Source organism: Vombatus ursinus, unplaced genomic scaffold (assembly GCF_900497805.2).
Source record: "Vombatus ursinus unplaced genomic scaffold, bare-nosed wombat genome assembly UNPS02014801.1, whole genome shotgun sequence".
Taxonomy (NCBI): domain Eukaryota; kingdom Metazoa; phylum Chordata; class Mammalia; order Diprotodontia; family Vombatidae; genus Vombatus; species Vombatus ursinus.
In genome coordinates, this window is record NW_020954579.1 from 13,420,366 (window position 1) to 13,438,255 (window position 17,890).

General features: G+C 41.1%; 2 protein-coding genes across 3 annotated transcripts in view; one reads left to right on the forward strand and one right to left on the reverse strand.

Moving 5' to 3' along the window:
- TEX2 (testis expressed 2) overlaps nt 1–12,226 on the reverse strand; it is a 152,540-nt gene extending 140,314 nt beyond the window's left edge. Inside the window, exon 1 of one of the 2 annotated variants that reach the window (XM_027872883.1) lies at nt 12,148–12,226. The gene's annotated coding sequence lies outside the window, so the exon portion shown is untranslated. Of the gene's footprint in view, nt 1–11,847; nt 11,924–12,147 lie in introns of those variants that run through there. The other variant, XM_027872884.1, reaches the window with a different exon arrangement.
- On the forward strand, nt 7,353–12,224 carry LOC114050934 (basic proline-rich protein-like). Its single transcript, XM_027872981.1, has 2 exons — nt 7,353–7,529; nt 11,439–12,224. The coding sequence occupies exons 1-2, from the start codon at nt 7,353–7,355 to the stop codon at nt 12,222–12,224; spliced, it is 963 nt and encodes a 320-aa protein (XP_027728782.1).
- Nucleotides 12,227–17,890: the final 5,664 nt, after the last annotated feature.

A 17,890-nucleotide genomic window follows, 5' to 3' on the forward strand; every position in this document is an offset into this window, starting at 1 on the left:
AGCAGTCAAAGGGCACAAAGAAACTGTTAAAAAGCTACATGCCTAATAATCAGATAAATTAAAATGGCGATTACCTGAAGATGACCTCAGAACAGTAAAAAAATACAAAAATGTGAGATCCGTTGTTGGCAGGGCTATGAGAAAAGAGACACACTAATGCATGATTAATAAGACTGAAGACTAGTATAAATATTTTGGAGAAAATATGGCAACAAGAACAAGGGTAGCACAACAAGTTCCTCTCAAAGCCTTCCTTTAAATAAAAGACTCAGATCAGAACTTTCCAGCTAAGTTCATTTTCTAACAACAGCTCTGTTTGGTTTGACTCCAGGGAACATCATACCTCACCCAGGATAAACTGATCACCTGAAATCTCATCCCCATGTTGACTAAGGTTTTGATTACTTAACACCTTCAACTCCCTCAGCTTCCTCTCCTAAAGGAACTCAGGTCTTCCTGACTCCTGCTCTTCCGGCACTCTCGCCACTAAACCATGATTTATTGTTTTACATGCTGCTGAGCCTCAGTGACCCACCAGGAAAGGGCACCTTCCATTAAGACCCGAGTTCAAATCTAGCTTCAGACACTTATTAGCTGTGTGACCCTGTGCAAGTCACTTAACCCTTTTGCCTCAGTTTCCTCATCTGTAAAATGAGCTGGAGAAGGAAATGGCAAACTACTCCAGTATCTTTACCAAGAAAACCCCAAATGGGGTCACAAAAAGAGACACAAGTGAAAACAACTGAATAACACTTTCCTGACTCCAAACCCAGCACTATCCACTTTGCCACCTAGCTACCCTCTATTGGGCATTTAATAGACACTTGATAAATGTTTTATTGAATTGAATTATTGCATTGCTAGGATCTGTTCAAAAAAACATTGCAAAAAGAAAAGATCCACATATACAAAAATATTCATAGGTGTTCCATTTGTAACAGCAAAAAAAAAAGAAAGCAGTTTATATGTCCAACAATAGACTGGCTGAATAAATTATGACAGATTGATACAATAAAATACTGTAGTGCCATAAAAGAACACACATGAAGCATACAAGAAAATATGGAAAGTACCATAAAAGAACACACATGAAGCATACAAGAAAATATGGAAAGGCATTTATAGGTGATGGAGAGTAAAATCAACAAAACTAGAACTATATCCACACTGACTACAACTCTGTATGTGTGTATACTGCTTTTAAGGAAAATGGGTTCAAAGGTAGCAGAACTTCAGGCAACAAAGTTGCTCGTTAATATGTTTGGTTCTCCCTAGTTAAAGCCTAGGTGTGTGTGGCATGATTTTGTTCTTTATTTGGTATGTGTGTTTGGCTGTTTATGTTGATAGTTATTTATTAGATTTATAATTAAATTAAAATAATCAGAAAAGCCATGTGCTAAATAAGCACTTGCAGTATTAATAGAAGCAAAGCAAGTAAGTGAAAATACATAATATAACAATTCAATAAAATTTATTGATTTACACATTCTCTAGGGTTTTGCAAATTCATTCACAAAAATGCCTAGGTATTTTACACATGTTCAAAATACAACCTTGAACAGTCTCAAATTTCACATTTAGCTATGTAATAATCATGGCCATTTAGCTTCTTTTTAATAATACAAGATGGTATAGTGAAGAGAGCACTGGGATGAGAGTTAGATAGACCTTCAAATTCTACCTCTGAGCCTTATGTGGCACTGAGTCATTAGCTACCACTCTAAGCCCCAGTTTCCTTATCTGTAAATTGGGGTGACAATAGCCACAGTACCTACCCCATAGAGTCCTTGTGAATATCAAATATGAAGTGTTTTACAAAATTTAAAGCATCATATAAATGTCAGTTATTATTCCTTCTTTTGGGGGGGGGGGGGTTAGGCAATGGGGTTAAGTGACTTGCCCAGGATCACACACCTAGCAAGTGTTATGTGTCTGAGGCTGGATTTGAACTCAGGGCCTCCTGAATCCAGGGCCGGTGCTCTATCACTGTGCCACCTAGCTGCCCCAAAATATTTTTTTTCTTAGTTAGGCAATGGGGTTAAGTGACTTGCCCACAGTCACACAGCTAGTGAGTGATATGTGTCAGTTATTATTCTCAAATGAATCTGTGATCTAATCAATTTGGAAGTTCCCTCCAATAAAGATTATCACAATTTATCCATGCCTTCCCCATCTCCTTCAACTCTAGTCCCTGAGTTTGACAGAGAAAACATTCTGGAGGCCTTTATCAGTTTCCAATATAGCACTCTGGTTCCCCACCTATAATCCTGGGACGCCCTTTACCACTTATCATATAATTCCTTGATACCTTTTACTACTGTTCTTCTTTCATGTTCCTGACTGATTAGCAGCCTGTTCACACCCACCCTGTGCCTCTCCATTGCCCTATGATAGTCATTTTTAATTTTTTGGAGATTATTTATTTCATGTCCCTATACCATACAACACCAGTATAATATATAGTATGGTAGTATTAAAAAAATGAAACTTTGCTTCTGTGGAAAGTTTGGGGTCAATTAAAGGAGTTTTGCAATTTCACAAAGGCAATTTGGCCTGCCTTCCTTTTCTTGCTCAACTCTGGCCCAAATTGTCAAGGCTGTTTTTTCCACTAGTGTTAGCCTCAATGAGAAGGCCAATTGTTTGCGCAGAGATGATTCTCAAAGTCTTATATAAATGGGAAAATAAACATACAAGTCAGTAGTTACTGAAATTCTGTTTGCTTTTTTTTTTTTTGGCAGTAATAAGGTCTAAGACTTTCCCCCCACGCCTTTGGTATTTGCCCTTCTTTCAAATACTTTGTATATTGAGTCCTTTATGCCCTCAAATTGTGTCATTCTAGTACAGGGCTCCTCTATGTTTTGTCTAATCAACTGCTTTTCCCATCTTTGCTCCCCATAGTGTCATTTCTAATTCCCCATAAGCTTATCCTAATACTATGATGTTAGGGTCCATGTATGCTAATTCCACTGTCCTTGATGGGGGTGGGGGTTGGGGAGAGAGCTTATATAATAATTTTTACAAATCTTTTCCATTTTTTTCTTCTATTTGCCGTCTTCCTTCCATTTTTGTCCTTAAATGCCCAGGAGATGACATCGCTTAATCAAATGTCTTGTCAAGCTCTCTTTAAACTGGTTTCAAAGTGCTTGTCTCTGCTTTATGAGAATCGTCTAGATATCCTTCACCGTAAGACTTACAAGTAAGTTTATATTCTAAATTGGAAGTGACTTTGGCTTCTTCATTCTCTGTTTGGCAAGTTAAGTCAGATCTCTGTCAATTAATATACTCTCTAGACTTTTGGTCTTCTTGGTGGGGCAATTAATTTATATTGGTTAAGTTTTTGTGTAAAATTATTATAATTGGTTTCAATGTCATTTCTGTTGTCCATTTCCCATTTTTGATTGTCAATACTTGTTTAAATGGTTCAAAACTTGAGTTCAATTGTGCACCAATCTTTTCCTCATTATTATTCTTCTTGCTTTTTACTAACTCTAATTTTAGCTCTGACAAGTCAATGGTCTAATCATATGGACAGTCAATTTAGGGATAACACCAAAATCAATAACAAGCCTTTTCCTATCTACTACAATATAATCTATTTCATTTTTTGTAATGTTATTTGGAATCTACCATGTCCAATACATACCAATTATTTTCTCATAGAAAAAATATGACAAAACAGGAAAATGATAAATGTTGGAGAAGATGTGGGAAAACTGGAACACTAATGCATTGTTGGTGGAGTTGTGAACTCATCCAACCATTCTGGAGAGCAATTTGGAACTATGCCCAAAGAGCTACAAAAATGTGCATACCCTTTGACCCAGCAACAGCACTTCTGGGGCTATATCCCAAAGAAATCATAAAAATGGGAAAAGGACCCACATGTACAAAAATATTTATAGCAGCTCTTTTTGTGGTGGCAAAGAATTGGAAATTTAGGGGATGCCCATCAACTGGGGAATGGTTGAACAAGTTGTGGTATATATGAATGTAATGGAATACTATTGTGCTATAAGAAATGACGAGCAAACAGACTTCAGAAAAACTGGGAAAAAATTGTATGGACTGATGCTGAGTGAAGCGAGCAGAATCAGGAGAACATTGTACATAGTAACAGCCATGTTGTGTGATGACTAACTTTAACAGACTCAGTCCTTCTCAGCAATGCAAGGATCTAAGACCTCTCCAAAGGTCCCATGATAGAAAATGCTATCCACATCCAAAGAAAGAACTACGGAGTTTGAATGCAGATCGAAGCACACTATTTGCTCTTTTTTTCCTTCTGTTTTGTTTTGTTTCCTCTTTCTGGTGGTTCCTCCTATTGGTTCTCAATCTTACGTACCACATGACTAATGTGAAAATATGTTTAATAGTAATGTATATGTATAGCCTATATCAGATTGCACACTATTTTGGGGAGGGAGGGGGAGAAAAATTTAAAACTCAAAAGCTTATGGGAGTGATTGTTGATAAATCAAAATAAATTAATAAAAAAAAAAGATATGACATAAAGGCATGAAACTTCTGTGCAACCTACAAGCCTATGGCCTCTCTTCCTGAAACACACTTTCTTATACATTTCTCCCCATCCTCATCTCTTTCATATCATATACTGAAGTCACCATGTATCAGAGTATACGTAGACTTAATTTGGAGTGTTTTATCAAGTTCTTAAATTTTTCTACTTTATCTTAAGTAACCAATATTGGTTTATAAGCTACCATTATTTTCATGGGGATCATTTTGCAGATACTTGTCATTATTACTGCAGTAGGGTTATAGCCACATAACCCATGAAATAATGTTCCTTGTTACCATTGGGGTATGACAAAAACCCTTTCACCAATTCCTTTGCTTCTCCAAGGAGTGAACTGCAATGTCCATCTTACTTCTGGTTTCTGACATTGCAAGAATGTCAGATTCAAGATAGCAAGATTCAGCAACTCCAGCATTATGTCTACATGCTGGTCACTGGACCAGATGATTCCATTAAGAGAATACCAACAGTCAAATTAAAGTTTATAGATTGTCTAAAGACAATATGATTTTATCACCCTCCTTCCCCTTTTCCCTCTCTGCCACCATTACTACAGAAGTAGACGGGGGCCTGAGGGCTACTTTACATATCGAGTTCATGGGTTGCTATAGCGACAACACCACCCACAAATCATTACCTGACCAGTCTATTAGTGATGTTCCTCTCCATTATTAACTAGGTTGGTCCTTAGAAGGAAACAAAAAAAAACAAAAACAAAAACCTCAAATCTGTTGCTGTGGCCGTACTCAAAGCCTTTCCAGAATGATCTGTTGTTGTTTAGTCATGTCCAACTCTTCATGACTCCACTGGGAGTTTTCTTGGCAAAGATATTTGATTGTTTGCCACTTCTTTTAGGTCATTTTACAGATGAGGAAACTGAGGCAAACAAGATTAAGTGACTTGCCCAGAATCACAAAGCCAGTAAGTGTCAGAGGCCAAATCTGAACTCAGGTCTTTCTGACATCAGGCCCAGTGCTCTATTCACTGTGACACCCAGCTGCCCCTTCCAGAATGATAGCTTTTGAGAACTGTTACCTCGGGGCTAAGTGAGGCATTAGAATAGGTCTCAGTGGAAGTATGATTATATTTAAATTTAGCTTATTTGAAGCTACCAGAGTTGAAACACTGAAGCTAGATAACTTCTAAGGTCTCTTTCAAGCACTATATAGTACTAGTCAGAGTATTCATTTTTTTGGCCAGTCCTTTTTATATATTAACTGTTCCTCGGTTCCTAAAGCTAAAGCTTGATACGTGTAGGTGTAGTGGAGGGGAGGGGGGAAGGGGACAGAGGGAGAGGGAGGCAGCTGTCCCAGAATCAAAACATTTTCAAGCTGAAATAAGAACTGGAGTTAGAAAACTTTCCTATCTACCACAAAATTTTAGTAATTGAACCCATTTTGGAGGAACTAATTCTACAGCTGTTTCAGTTGTTTCACACATTCACTAAATATCCTAATTTACAGTCAGATGTATAAACTAAGGGTTGTTAACATAGAATTTTAAAATGAGGAAGGCTGGCTAAATAACTTCTCAGTTTTCTTCCAGCTCCAAAATTGTGATTCTTTTCCCTTTTAACCACTACATTGTTCTAAAAAGCACAGAACAGAAATTCCTTGGACCCTCAATAACTCATAGATACTCAAGAAAAAAGCTAGCAATAAGTGAACACTGAAGAGGATGAAATGAAAAGGAAATGAATGAGGGTCCTCACTGGCCAGGAAGAAGTACAAGGTAAAGAACAAGACGCTTGTGATGGCTGCCAGGCTCCAGGCAGACGACAAAGCAAAAAGGAAAAATGTATTCAAGCCTCCATCTATCCCCCATTTTCGAAATGTGGGCCCTGTCAGCCAGGTACAGTGGTACCATCTCTTCTCTTCCCACTGAATAGTCCCTAATCTAGTCACTGCCCTCAACCCCACCCCTGGAAAGAGGTATCTCTGGGTAAAGGGGGGGCGGGTGTGTGAGGAGGGAGAGCAAGGGCTTGGGCAGAGGAGTGGAACCTTGCCCTGGGCAGCAAAAATGGTTCTCAGACTCATTTTTAGTCTAGAGCAAAAGAAGGAATACCCAGATCCAGTCTTCTGGGAAGCATAAAAAATTATTACTAGTCAAAGCCTTAAGATTCCTTCTTATTTTTAACTCTGAGCCCCTAACCAAGAAAAAGAAAGAGGGAAGAAAATAAGTATTAATATAGCACCTACTATGTGCCAGGCACTATGCTAAGTATTTTTTTACAAATATTATCTCATTTGATCCTCACAACAGCCCTGCAGGGTAAGTGCTATCATTACACCCATTTTATAGTTGAGGAAACTGAAGCAGAGGATAAGTGACTTGCCCAGGGCCATACAGCTAGTATCTGAGGCAAGATTTGAACTCAGGTCTTCCTGATTCTAGGCATAACAATCTATCTACTGTGTCTCCACCTGCCTCTGAGAAAGCTTAGCACTTTGAGACCAGGGCTTGAATTCCGGTCCTTTCTAGATCTCTTATATACCAATACCCAAATACCAATCCCTCCCAGCTAGAGCCCTCCTACTTGGAAATAAAGTAACACAGAACAACATTTAGATCAATTGGACTTACCTAGCCAGCAGAAGAAATGCAAACTACTTAAACAGAAATGAGAAAAGTAACATTATTGGAGCAGAATAAACTGAGGAATCAGTTTGTACCCTATGAGGCAGAAAAGATGGGAGACCATACTTCAATCTGGTACCTAGTCAACAACCACCTTCCCATTCTAACCCCTCAAAAGGGAAGTAAGTGCAGTACCAGCGGGTCCCACAACCAGCTCCCTGGGCTACAGCACCTCAACATGCATACGGCAGTCCTGAAGTCACCGGTTCAAGCTGGGCCACTGCTTTTCTCTGGCAAAAACAAAAACAAAAACCTTCTGAGCCCACAGTTCTCCCAGGGTGGGAAGAAAACCGGTCGTCTGGGTATTTCCCAGAAACTCACCCTGGGACGCATCTCCAAAGCTAGCTACATACGGGTATAAGGAGGGGGCTACTGAATTTGACATTCATTAATTGGAATGAGACCTAAAACAGGTTTGTGAGATATAGCCCAAAGGGCTATATAATGTAGGAGGAAAGGCTTGACTTTCACCTTCTTTTTGGGGCAGCTAGGTGGAAAAGTAGAAAGGGCATTGAACCTGGAATGAAGAAGGCCTGAATCTAGCCTAAGACCCTTACTAGACCCTAGACAAGTCACCTAACTACTATCTGTCTCAGTTTCCTCATCTGTAAAGAGGTGATAATTTCAGCACCTACCTTAAAAGGTTGTTATGAGGATGAAATAATATTTGCAAATCCACTTTGCAAACCTTAAAGTGCTATAGGAATGCTATTATTGTTGTTATTATTATTATTATTACTCTATTTATGCAAAGTGAATGGACCAGGAATGTTTTTTCCCTATCTCTCCCAAGAACTCTGTGATATTAAGGAGTCTCCATTTGAACTTCAGACAATCTTTATGAGACAGGAACCTCTGATTCTGAGGGAAAGTTAGGCAGATATTATTATTCAAACTGAAGTAGATACAAATATGAACTTTCAATTTGTGTTTTCCTTCATTCCCCTTGTTTCCATGCCACTTCCTTTTTAATATAAAACAATCCACTGTACCCAGTGGACTTATCTTTCTTTCTGGAAGTGAGGCATTCTGTACTATTGTATTTACCAGCATTAATGTTCTATTAAGAGCATAAAGTCAAACAGGATACATGGAAGGTATAAACTCCCTTTCTTTTCCAAGGATGCCATCCCAGTGTGTCTTTTATTCAGAGTACTGTCCTTCCAGTACTCCAGAAGCACAGGTACTCCAAGACAGAACAAGGCTTAAATAAGATTAAGCTACTCTCCCCATTTAAGCTATTCACCATTTAATTAAATCTTTCTGTGAAACATACTAACATCATTACTTAATTTGCATCAGTTTGTTAATCTCCACTCAGAAATTCATCACCTTTTCCTGGAGATAAATATGCTTGTAAATTTAGCTTCCTAAGGGTCAACATGGTGGGAAAAATAAAGCATGGGATGGTGGAAACACCACTGGGCTAGGGGTCAATAAGACCTATAGCTCACTAGATTCTCTATGTGACCTCCCATGAAGGGCCTCGGCTTCCTCAGAAGCCCAGTAGAGAGACCCCAAAAAACAGTACAAATTTGGCCTCAGGCACTTACGAGCTATGTCACTCTGAGCAAGTCACTTAATCGCTCAGCTTCAGTTTCCTCATCTGTAAAATAGGGATAATTATAGCACTTACCTCTCTGGATTGTGAGGATCAAATGAGATTATGTATGTATGTATATCACTCTGAAAACCTTAAAGCACTATATGAATGTTGGTTATTATTATAATAAAATGGGGAGGTTGGAATAGATAGCCCCTAAGGTATGTAAGTCTCTTTGCTCTAAATGTATGAATTTATGAATAGTGATACTGTCTTCTTCACCCTCACTAAGCCCTTCCACTTATAACTTGATATGAATTATTCTTGTAGCCTTAAGTAAATTAATCTGTCAGATTTATGTATAAGGGAAGAATTTAGGACCAAAGAAGATACAGAGATCATTCCAAAATGTAAAACAGATAATTTTCGTTATATAAAATTTAAAAGGTTTTGCACAAACAAAACCAATGCAACCAAAATTAAAGGGAAAACAGAAAACTGGGAAAAATTTCAACGATTATCTCTGATAAAGACTTCATTTCTCAAATATATAAAGCACTGAGTCAAATTTATAAAAATACAAGTCATTCTCCAATTGATAAATGGTCAAAGGAAATGAACAGGAAGCTTTCAGAAAAAGAAATCAAAGCTCTCTATAGTCATATGAAAAAATGTTCTAAATCACTATTGATCAGAGAAATGCAAATTAAAACAACTCTGATGTACCAACTCACACCTATCAGACTGGCTATTATGACAAAAAAGGAAGATGTTGGATGTTGGAGGGGATGTGGGAAAACTGGATGTGGGAAAAAATGGTTGATCCAACCATTCTGGAGAACAATTTGGAATTATGCCCAAAGGACTATAAAAACTATGTATACCCTTTGATCCTGTAATACCACTGCTAGGCCTACATCCCAAAAACATCCAAAAAAAAAGAGAAAGGGACTTATTTGTACAAAAATATTTATAGCAGCTCTTTTTGCAGTGGCTAAGAATTAGCTATCAAAGGGAAGCCCATCAATTGGAGAATGGCTAAACAAGCCCTGGTATATGACTGATTGTTATGGAATATCACTGTGCTACAAGAAATGACTAGAAGGATGATTTCAGAAAAACCTGGAAAGACTTAACATGAACTGATGCATAGTGAAGTGAAGAGAACCAGGAGAATGTTGTACACAGTAGCAGCAATATTGTTAGAGGAAGAACTGTGAACAACTTAGCTATTCTCAGCAATACAATGATCCAAGACAATCCCAAGACTAATGATGAGGAATACTATCCACCTCCAAAGAAAGAATTGATATTGATTAAATACAGACTAGAGCATGCTATTTTTACTTTTCTTTCATTTTTTTTCTTTTATTCAAGTCTTCTTGTATAAAATGGCTAACCTGGAAATGTTTTACATAATTGCACATATATAACCTATATCTGATTGCTTACCCTCTCAGAGAGGGGGGAGGGCAAAAAGGGAGGGAAGGACAGAATTTGGAACTCAAAACTTTAAATAAAAATGTTTAAAAATTTAAAAAAAAACCATATGGGGGAAAAAAGTAACTCACATTCTCCACAAATTTGAGAAATTAACTTCTAAAGAATCTGAGTAAGGACAATGAAATAAGCAAAGGCAGTTGAGTGTTAAAAGTCATCTGATGGATAGAAAGAGCTGTTCTAACAGAGTAGGCACCCCAGTATACAATCACTATGTTGTTCAAGTACAAAAACTGATTAGCTTGAACCTTCTCAAAGATTCTTTGGCTTAAATTATATGCAAAATTATCACCTCAAAAGCTTGACTTTTCCCCTGTACATTCATTAACCCCTTTAATGACACCAATATCACTCAACATATAAAGCTTCCTTTCTAATTTAACCAATGTCTTTTCCTCAAATATTTTTCTTCAAAGCCTTCTGGCACAATACATTAAAAATACACAATAAACTCATTCTTTGTGCATTCAAATTCTTGTAGCCGGTTGGAAAAATGCACTCATACTTTTCGTCCAAATTTGAACCACATTCTAACAAAGCATAAGGCTGTACAGAATCTAGTGATAAGTGTACTTCCGTGGCTTTGGGGGAGGAAGAAAGGAGACTTTGCTCTTACTACCCATGACAGGTAACCATGACAACGGATGATCTGAGTGACCAACTTGTTTATGTACTAAATACAAAAAAAAAATTGCAAAAGCAGTATGATTGTATGGAACGACGACTGTATACTTTCTTGAACTCTATAATTAATCTATCTTTAGCAAAGTCTATTTCAGCTATTTAAGATGGAATTCATCTATCTCCCTGCTTCCACTAAAACTGTATTTTAATCTTTAAAAGCAGCCAAGTAAGTCTCAAATAATAGATCACCCTACAACAATCAGACTGGCAGAAGGCCTAGTCCCAATATCACTTGTTAATTTCTAAGTTTTTCGGTTTGGGTTTTTTTTGTTTTTGCAACTAGTCATCGACTTTTTAATGGCACGTGAATAAATGTACATTTTAAAGACTACAAGTCCTTCCCTCCCCCCTCCGCCAGAAGAGCAAAGGGACAAGCTTGGCATAAACATTGACATAATAAAAGTAACACCTTTTCTGCAGCCCTTCCCTGGGAGCTGAAGCCAGCTCTCGAACAGAAGCTGGCACTTGAGGCCCATTCATAAAACTCAAGGTGTTTTTCAGTAGTTTTATTTTCCGTGTCCCCACACCCGGCGTCAGGCCAGCCCCGCAGACGGGCAGGCTGGAGCGCAGGAGGGCGGGGAGGGACAGCCAGCACGACCCCGCGTGCAGCAGGGTCACGGCCAGACCCGAACGGCCCGAAGGAAGGGAGAAGGGGGGGTCCCTCGGCGGCGGCGGCAGCTGCTGCAAAACGAGTCCGGGCACCGAGCTCGCACGGGGCCCCCTCCGGCCCTGGGCTGCAGCCCCACTGGCCACGCTGCAGGAACGGCCAACCGCCAAGAGCGAGGCGGCGCCGTCCCGCCCGCACCTGAGGCGCAAAGGGGCCATGAACTTGGCCGGCTCCAGCCTGCCGCCCCTCGGGGCCTCGGCCCGGGGAGGAGGGAGCGCAGCCTCGGCGGCGGCTCCTTCTCTGCCCTCCCCCGGGGCCCCACCGGAGGGGGAACCTCACCTGCTCCCGGGCCCGGCTCCAACCTGGACCCAGAGTACGCACGGCCGCCTGCCTGCCCACCCGCCCCGCCGCCGCGGCGCGCGGGCTACCCAGCTGTGCGGGGCCCCGGCAGGGGGAGGGCGGAGCGGGCTACGGAACGGCCTCCCTCCCGCTCCAGCTGCTCACAGCTGGCGCAGCGGGACGTCCCGCCCCTATCCCCCCCTCACCCGCCGCCGCCGCTGCTGCCGCCGCCGCTGCCCCCCGGGTCCCTGTGCCCGCCTTTTCCTCCGCCTCCGCCGCGCGCCACCCAACTTCACTCACCTAGGATCCGCGGCTCCCTCACTCATCGCCCAGCTCGAGTAGTAGTGCGGCGGCTGCAGCCTCAGGGACTGGGCTAGGGCTCTGGTTCCGGCCCCCAGGCAGTCTGCGGTCCCGCCTCCCGCCCCCGGCCTCGGCCTCGGGCCAGCCCCAGCCCCACCCCTCGCTTCCCAACCCGGCCCCTCCCTGCTCCTGCCGCTAGTCCCGCCTCTCCCTTCTCCTCCCATCCTCTCCTTCTAGGCCTTGCAAGCTTCTAGCCCCGCCCTTCCCTCCAAATTCCCCCTTCCCCTTACCCCTCTCTCCAGGCCCCGCCCCACCACCAAGTCTGAGGACCAACCAGAGTCCGACCTCGGAGGGGAGGGCGGGAGCCCCAGACCTGACGAATCAAAATCCAACTCAGACCGATGAAGATGTAGAAGGCTAGTTCTGTCTGTTAAAGGGGCCGAGCCTCTTTAGAACGTCAGTAGAAGTTGGGGCTACCTGCTTCTCACCTTCTGTTTGTGCCCTAGCATCCCTAGTTTAGGGGTGACCTGCGGAGCTTCTTCCTTCACTGCACTGCTAGTTGGGCCAAAGGGAGACTAGAGTGAGAAGGCGTTGAACGCCCTCACGCCTCCAGGGATCAGGGCTGCATTCCTACCTGTCTCACGCACCTGCAGCAGCCGCACACCTGCTTTTTGCGGTAAATTAACATGCACTGAACATCACCTCCCTGATGTCATGGTCCTCCTCGAGAATGAAGGACAAACAACAACAACAACCTCTAGAAGGGACCTCAGTGGCCAACCTGTGGCCGAACCACTGCGTCCGCAGCAAGGAAATGCTCGATACTCTCTAAAGAACCTCTCCAGGCAGCCCATTCCACTTTGGGACAGCGCTAATTGTCGACAGCTGAAATCCGCCTCTCTACAGTTACTGCTCTTTATTCTGCACTCTCGGGACCAAGCAGAACAAGTCTAATCTCTCTTCTCATATATGATAACCCTTCCAATACCTGAAGTCAGCTATCATATCCCCTTCGTCGCCCAAAACCTTCTCTTCTCCACGTAAAAAATCATCTCTGGTACAATCTGTCTTCCTACAGTAATGTTCTCTAAAGTTTTTGGATCAGCCACCCCAACAGTAAAAATATTTTTGAGCATATACTCCCAATATATGTATATTTATTTACATGTTAGATACATGTACTACTTTGTGTGTCATAACACAAATGTTAAATACCTAATATATTTTGTAAAGTTGTTTATATTATAAAACATTTGTCAAGTAGATGTTAATATCCTGAAATAAATAATTTTGAATTCTTTTTAAATTTTATTTATTGATGCTACAAAAACCTTTTTGCTCTTGAGAACAATGTGAGTTTCTCTTTTTTTTTCTTGTATTTTTGGAAAATCTCGGAGGGATAGGATGGAGTTGAATATAATGACTTGTTAATAATTATTCATTTAATTTGATCAATGTAGGTAGCCAAATAGGTGAATTTCATTTTTGTTTAAATACTTTTATGTTGAAAAACACAATACAACAACCAAATAATAGTCCATAACAGTCTATGAACATGACAACTTTTTAGCAGGAGTCATGTTTCTCTGTATATTATACAAAAAAAGGTAAAATTGAATTATTTCTTCAGTAGAAAGTTTTCTATAATAATGCACTCTTCTTGATGTGGTTCTGCTTAATGGATACTATCATATCTTAATTTCCTATTGTGGTTTTTGCATGTGTGAGGAACAACAGGAAGGCCGGCTTGGATGCACTGTAGAATACAGAAAGGGAAGCATTATATAATACTAGGATTTATATGGTGCTTTGCAAACATTATCTCATTCTATCCTCCCAACAACCCTATCATCTTAATCTCTATTTGACAGATGAGGACACTGAAGCACAGTGACTTGCTCAGCATTAAATAATGTATCTGAGGCTAGATTTGCTCTCAGCTCTTTCTGACTTCAGGTCTAGTGTCCTGTGCAGGTAGCTATTTCATGAAAGAATAGAAAAGTAGATTGGGGCCAGGTTGCGAAGGATTTTAAATGTGAAACAGTTTATATTTGATCCTTGAGTTAATAGGGAACCGATGGAGTTTATTGAGTGGGTGGTGCCATGGTCCAGCCTGTACTTTAGGAAAATCACTTAGTTTAACAGATGTATATTGAAGTAGGGAGAAACTCAAAGTAGGGAGATTAAGTAAGAGGCTATTTCGATGGTCCAGGTGAGAGATAATGAGGGCCTGAAGTAGGGCAGTGGTTGCTGTGTAAATGAAGAGAACGGACCAGACCAGCGAGAAGTAGGGGAGATAGAATAGGGTTTGGTAACTGCTTCTATGTTTAGTGTGAGCAAAAGTGAGGCGTCCAGGGTGACACTGAGGTCGTGAACCTGGATGACTGGAAGGATAGTGGTGCCCTCTACAGAAACACCTAAATTTCAGAAAGGGGTGGATGGGTTTGGGGGAGAAAGAAAGGAGAGCATTGTATGCAAATTGAAAAGCATACAGGCTTGCTATCTTGTATAACTCACTTAGTTCCATCCAAACTGGAAGGGTCAGGGCAAGGCTGTTACCAATCATTGTTATGCAGCACAGACTGCCCTAAGAGGGGTGCCTCCAAATATATTATGTATATTTGTGATATAATCAAACTGATAACATTAGAAAAGCTTTGCAAATCATCACTTATGTTCTTAACATTTTTTGTGTCCCCTTCCACAGACTGGTAAAACCTATCAACCTCTCCTTAGAATCATGTTTCTAAAGGCACAAAATAAAAACACAAAAGATTACCGAAAAAAAATTATATTAAAATACAGTAATAGTAAAGAGGGCAGTGAGGTAATGAAGTGAATAGAGTGCTGGGCCTGGAGTCAGGAAGACCTGAGTTCAAATCCAGTCTCAGATACTTACTAGCTGTGGGACCCTGGGCAAGTCATTTAACCCTGTTTGCCTCAGTTTCCTCATCTGTAAAATGAACTCCAGAAAGAAATGGCAAATCACTCCAGTACCCTTGCCAAGAAAATCCCAAATGGGATCAGGAAGAGTTGGATACAACTGAACAACAACAAATAGCAAAGAACAAATTCACAGACCCCAAGTTAAAAACCCCTGAGTAAGCACCAATGGTTCTGATGGGGTGATGGGACCTGGACCCCTAAAAGGAAAAAGACCATGTCTTTGAAAGCAACTCAGTCCCTGAATTTTCCCATGTATTTCAGTAGCCCAGATCAATGGCACCTCTGCCCAAGGCATCTGCCCCCTCCCCCAGCCCAGCTAGATCACTTAATTAGCTCTCAGCCCACCCCAGATTACTTAATATTCCTTTCACTGCTGCCCCTGCCCCACCCCAGACTATTTACCACTCCTTAATCCCATCCAGATTGGTTCACTGTCGTTTTTTGCATATAAACATCAGTCTCATCCCCGTTAAGCTTCAGATTCCCTAAGAATCTCATCAAACTATTGGCCTTACAATAAACCTTGTCACTTTGACTAGAAGACGGTTTGAGCTCGGGAATTCATTCTAGGTGGATGCCACTCTGTACCCTGAAATTTTAGGGTTCCCAGAAACCCCAAACCATGCTAGTTCTCCATGGTAGAAATAAAAGCTCTCTATTCTTAGTGTGGTTATTCCCTCCAACAATGCAGATTGCAACATATCATTCTAGCCCATCCTTCATGACTTATATACATCCTCCCAAAGTTTGTGTGGGGGACTTCTTTTGACCTTATGATACCAATGGAGCCTAGGGATTGCCCCACTTATCCTTTGTCCTCATAGTGTGACCACCTCATCTTTTTGCCAATGATCCCTTAAGGATTTTTCAGCTTCAATTCCATGCCCTACAGCTATATCTAAAATAACAGCAGACACTTGGTATTCAAAATATGGGACTTTGTATTTAATTGATAAAAGGCAGAATTTAGCAAGCAAAAATAAAATACATTCCTCCAGAAAGAACATTCTGGGAAGTTGTGTATAAAGAACATGACTCAGCATAGAGAAGGTGCCTGAGGGGAAGGGAGGATAGGAACAAGCATTTATTAAGCACTCACTGAGTGCCAGGCGCAGTGCTAAGGGCTTTATAAATATTATCTCATTTGACCCAAACAACAGTCCTGGGAGATAGAGGGAAGGAGGTGCTATTATTATCCCCTTTTTGCAGTTGAGGAAACTGAGTCAGGACAGAGGTAAAGTGACTGGCTCAGGGTCAGCCTCTATCCTTATCTTTTCCCCATCTGGCATCAATTTTCAACTGCTGTCTAATCCTCAAGTCACCACTTGCCTGACTGCTTCCTCATAGCTTCATAAATTCAGATTTATGTCTTCACTCACGTCCTAGTCTGACCTCCCAGTCAACTCATTTCAATAAACATTAAGTGCCGGACTTTGTGCTAAACTCTGGGGATACAAAAGAGCCAAAAGACAGTCCCTGCCTTCAAGGAGATTACAATCTAATGGGGGCGGAACAACATGCAAAGAAATATATACAAAGCAAACAAAATACAGGATAAATAGGAAATAATTAACAGGGAAGGCACTGGAACCAGGGGAAAGAAATATGGGTAGGCTTCCTGTAGAAGGTGAGATTTTAGTTGGGACTCAAACCACTCCAGTATCTTTGTCAAGAAAACCCCAAATGGGGTCACAGAGAGTCAGGCATGACCAAAACAACTCAACAATGAAGGGAAGCCAGCTTTCAGTAGTAAGAATAGAAGATGGAGAGACCTGGGGAACAGCTGCAGAATCACAAAATCTCAGTCACAAAAAAAATCTCAGAGGCCATCTACTTCAGCCTTACACCAGAAGAATTTTCTCTAAAACAGGCATTCTTAAGCTGGGGGGAGTCTATAGCTTTCACCACGCTACCAAAGGGGCAGAGGACAAAAAAAACAGTTGTTACTCCAAAACATACCTAACAAGTGGCCCCCCAAGCCTTTGCTTGAAGACTTCCATTGAGGGAAAACCTATTACCTATTACTTATTCCCTTCCAAGGTAGCTCATTCCATTTTTAGACAGCTCTCATTGTTAGGAAGTGGGGGGGTAGGGCAGCAGAGTTGGTTGATTGTTTTTTCTTATATACTTCTTTTTGACTTTCTGGCTCTGCCCTCTTGAACCCAAGCAGAATTGGTCTAATCACATCTTCCTCAAGACAGATCTTCAAATACCTTAGGAATCCTCACATCCCCTATGAGACTTCCTTTTCAGGCTAAACAAATCTACTTTCTTCTGCTGATCTTCATGTAAAATAAACTCAAGACCTAATTCTTAGTGCCCTTCCCTGGACACTCTCCAGTTTAGTGGTCTCTTTCCTAAAATGGAGTGCTCAGAACCACCACAATAGTCCCAATGTGGTCTGACCAGGACAGAGTGGAGTAGAATGACCATTGGACATTTAACTTCTTGGCCATTATGCCTCGAAATGAAGTCAAACATCATATTAGTTTTCATGACTACAATATCACTCTACTGACTCATCAAGCTTGTGATGCCTCATCATGCCAGTAAGGTGAGTGGCAAGGGGACTATGAGTTTCTATGGCCCAAAACACCCATGACCTAGTGACCAACTCCTCTGGTGATAGAACTTCTTACTTATCTAGGCTGGTCTTCAGATAAGAGACACACGATTTTTCCCTAGGCCCATACCCAAAGTCCTTTTAACTTGGAATTGTTCTAATGGAATTGCCTTCAAGAATCCAGGGTTACTCACCTTCATGCTGCGTTGAGACATCAAAATAGAACTTCACTGG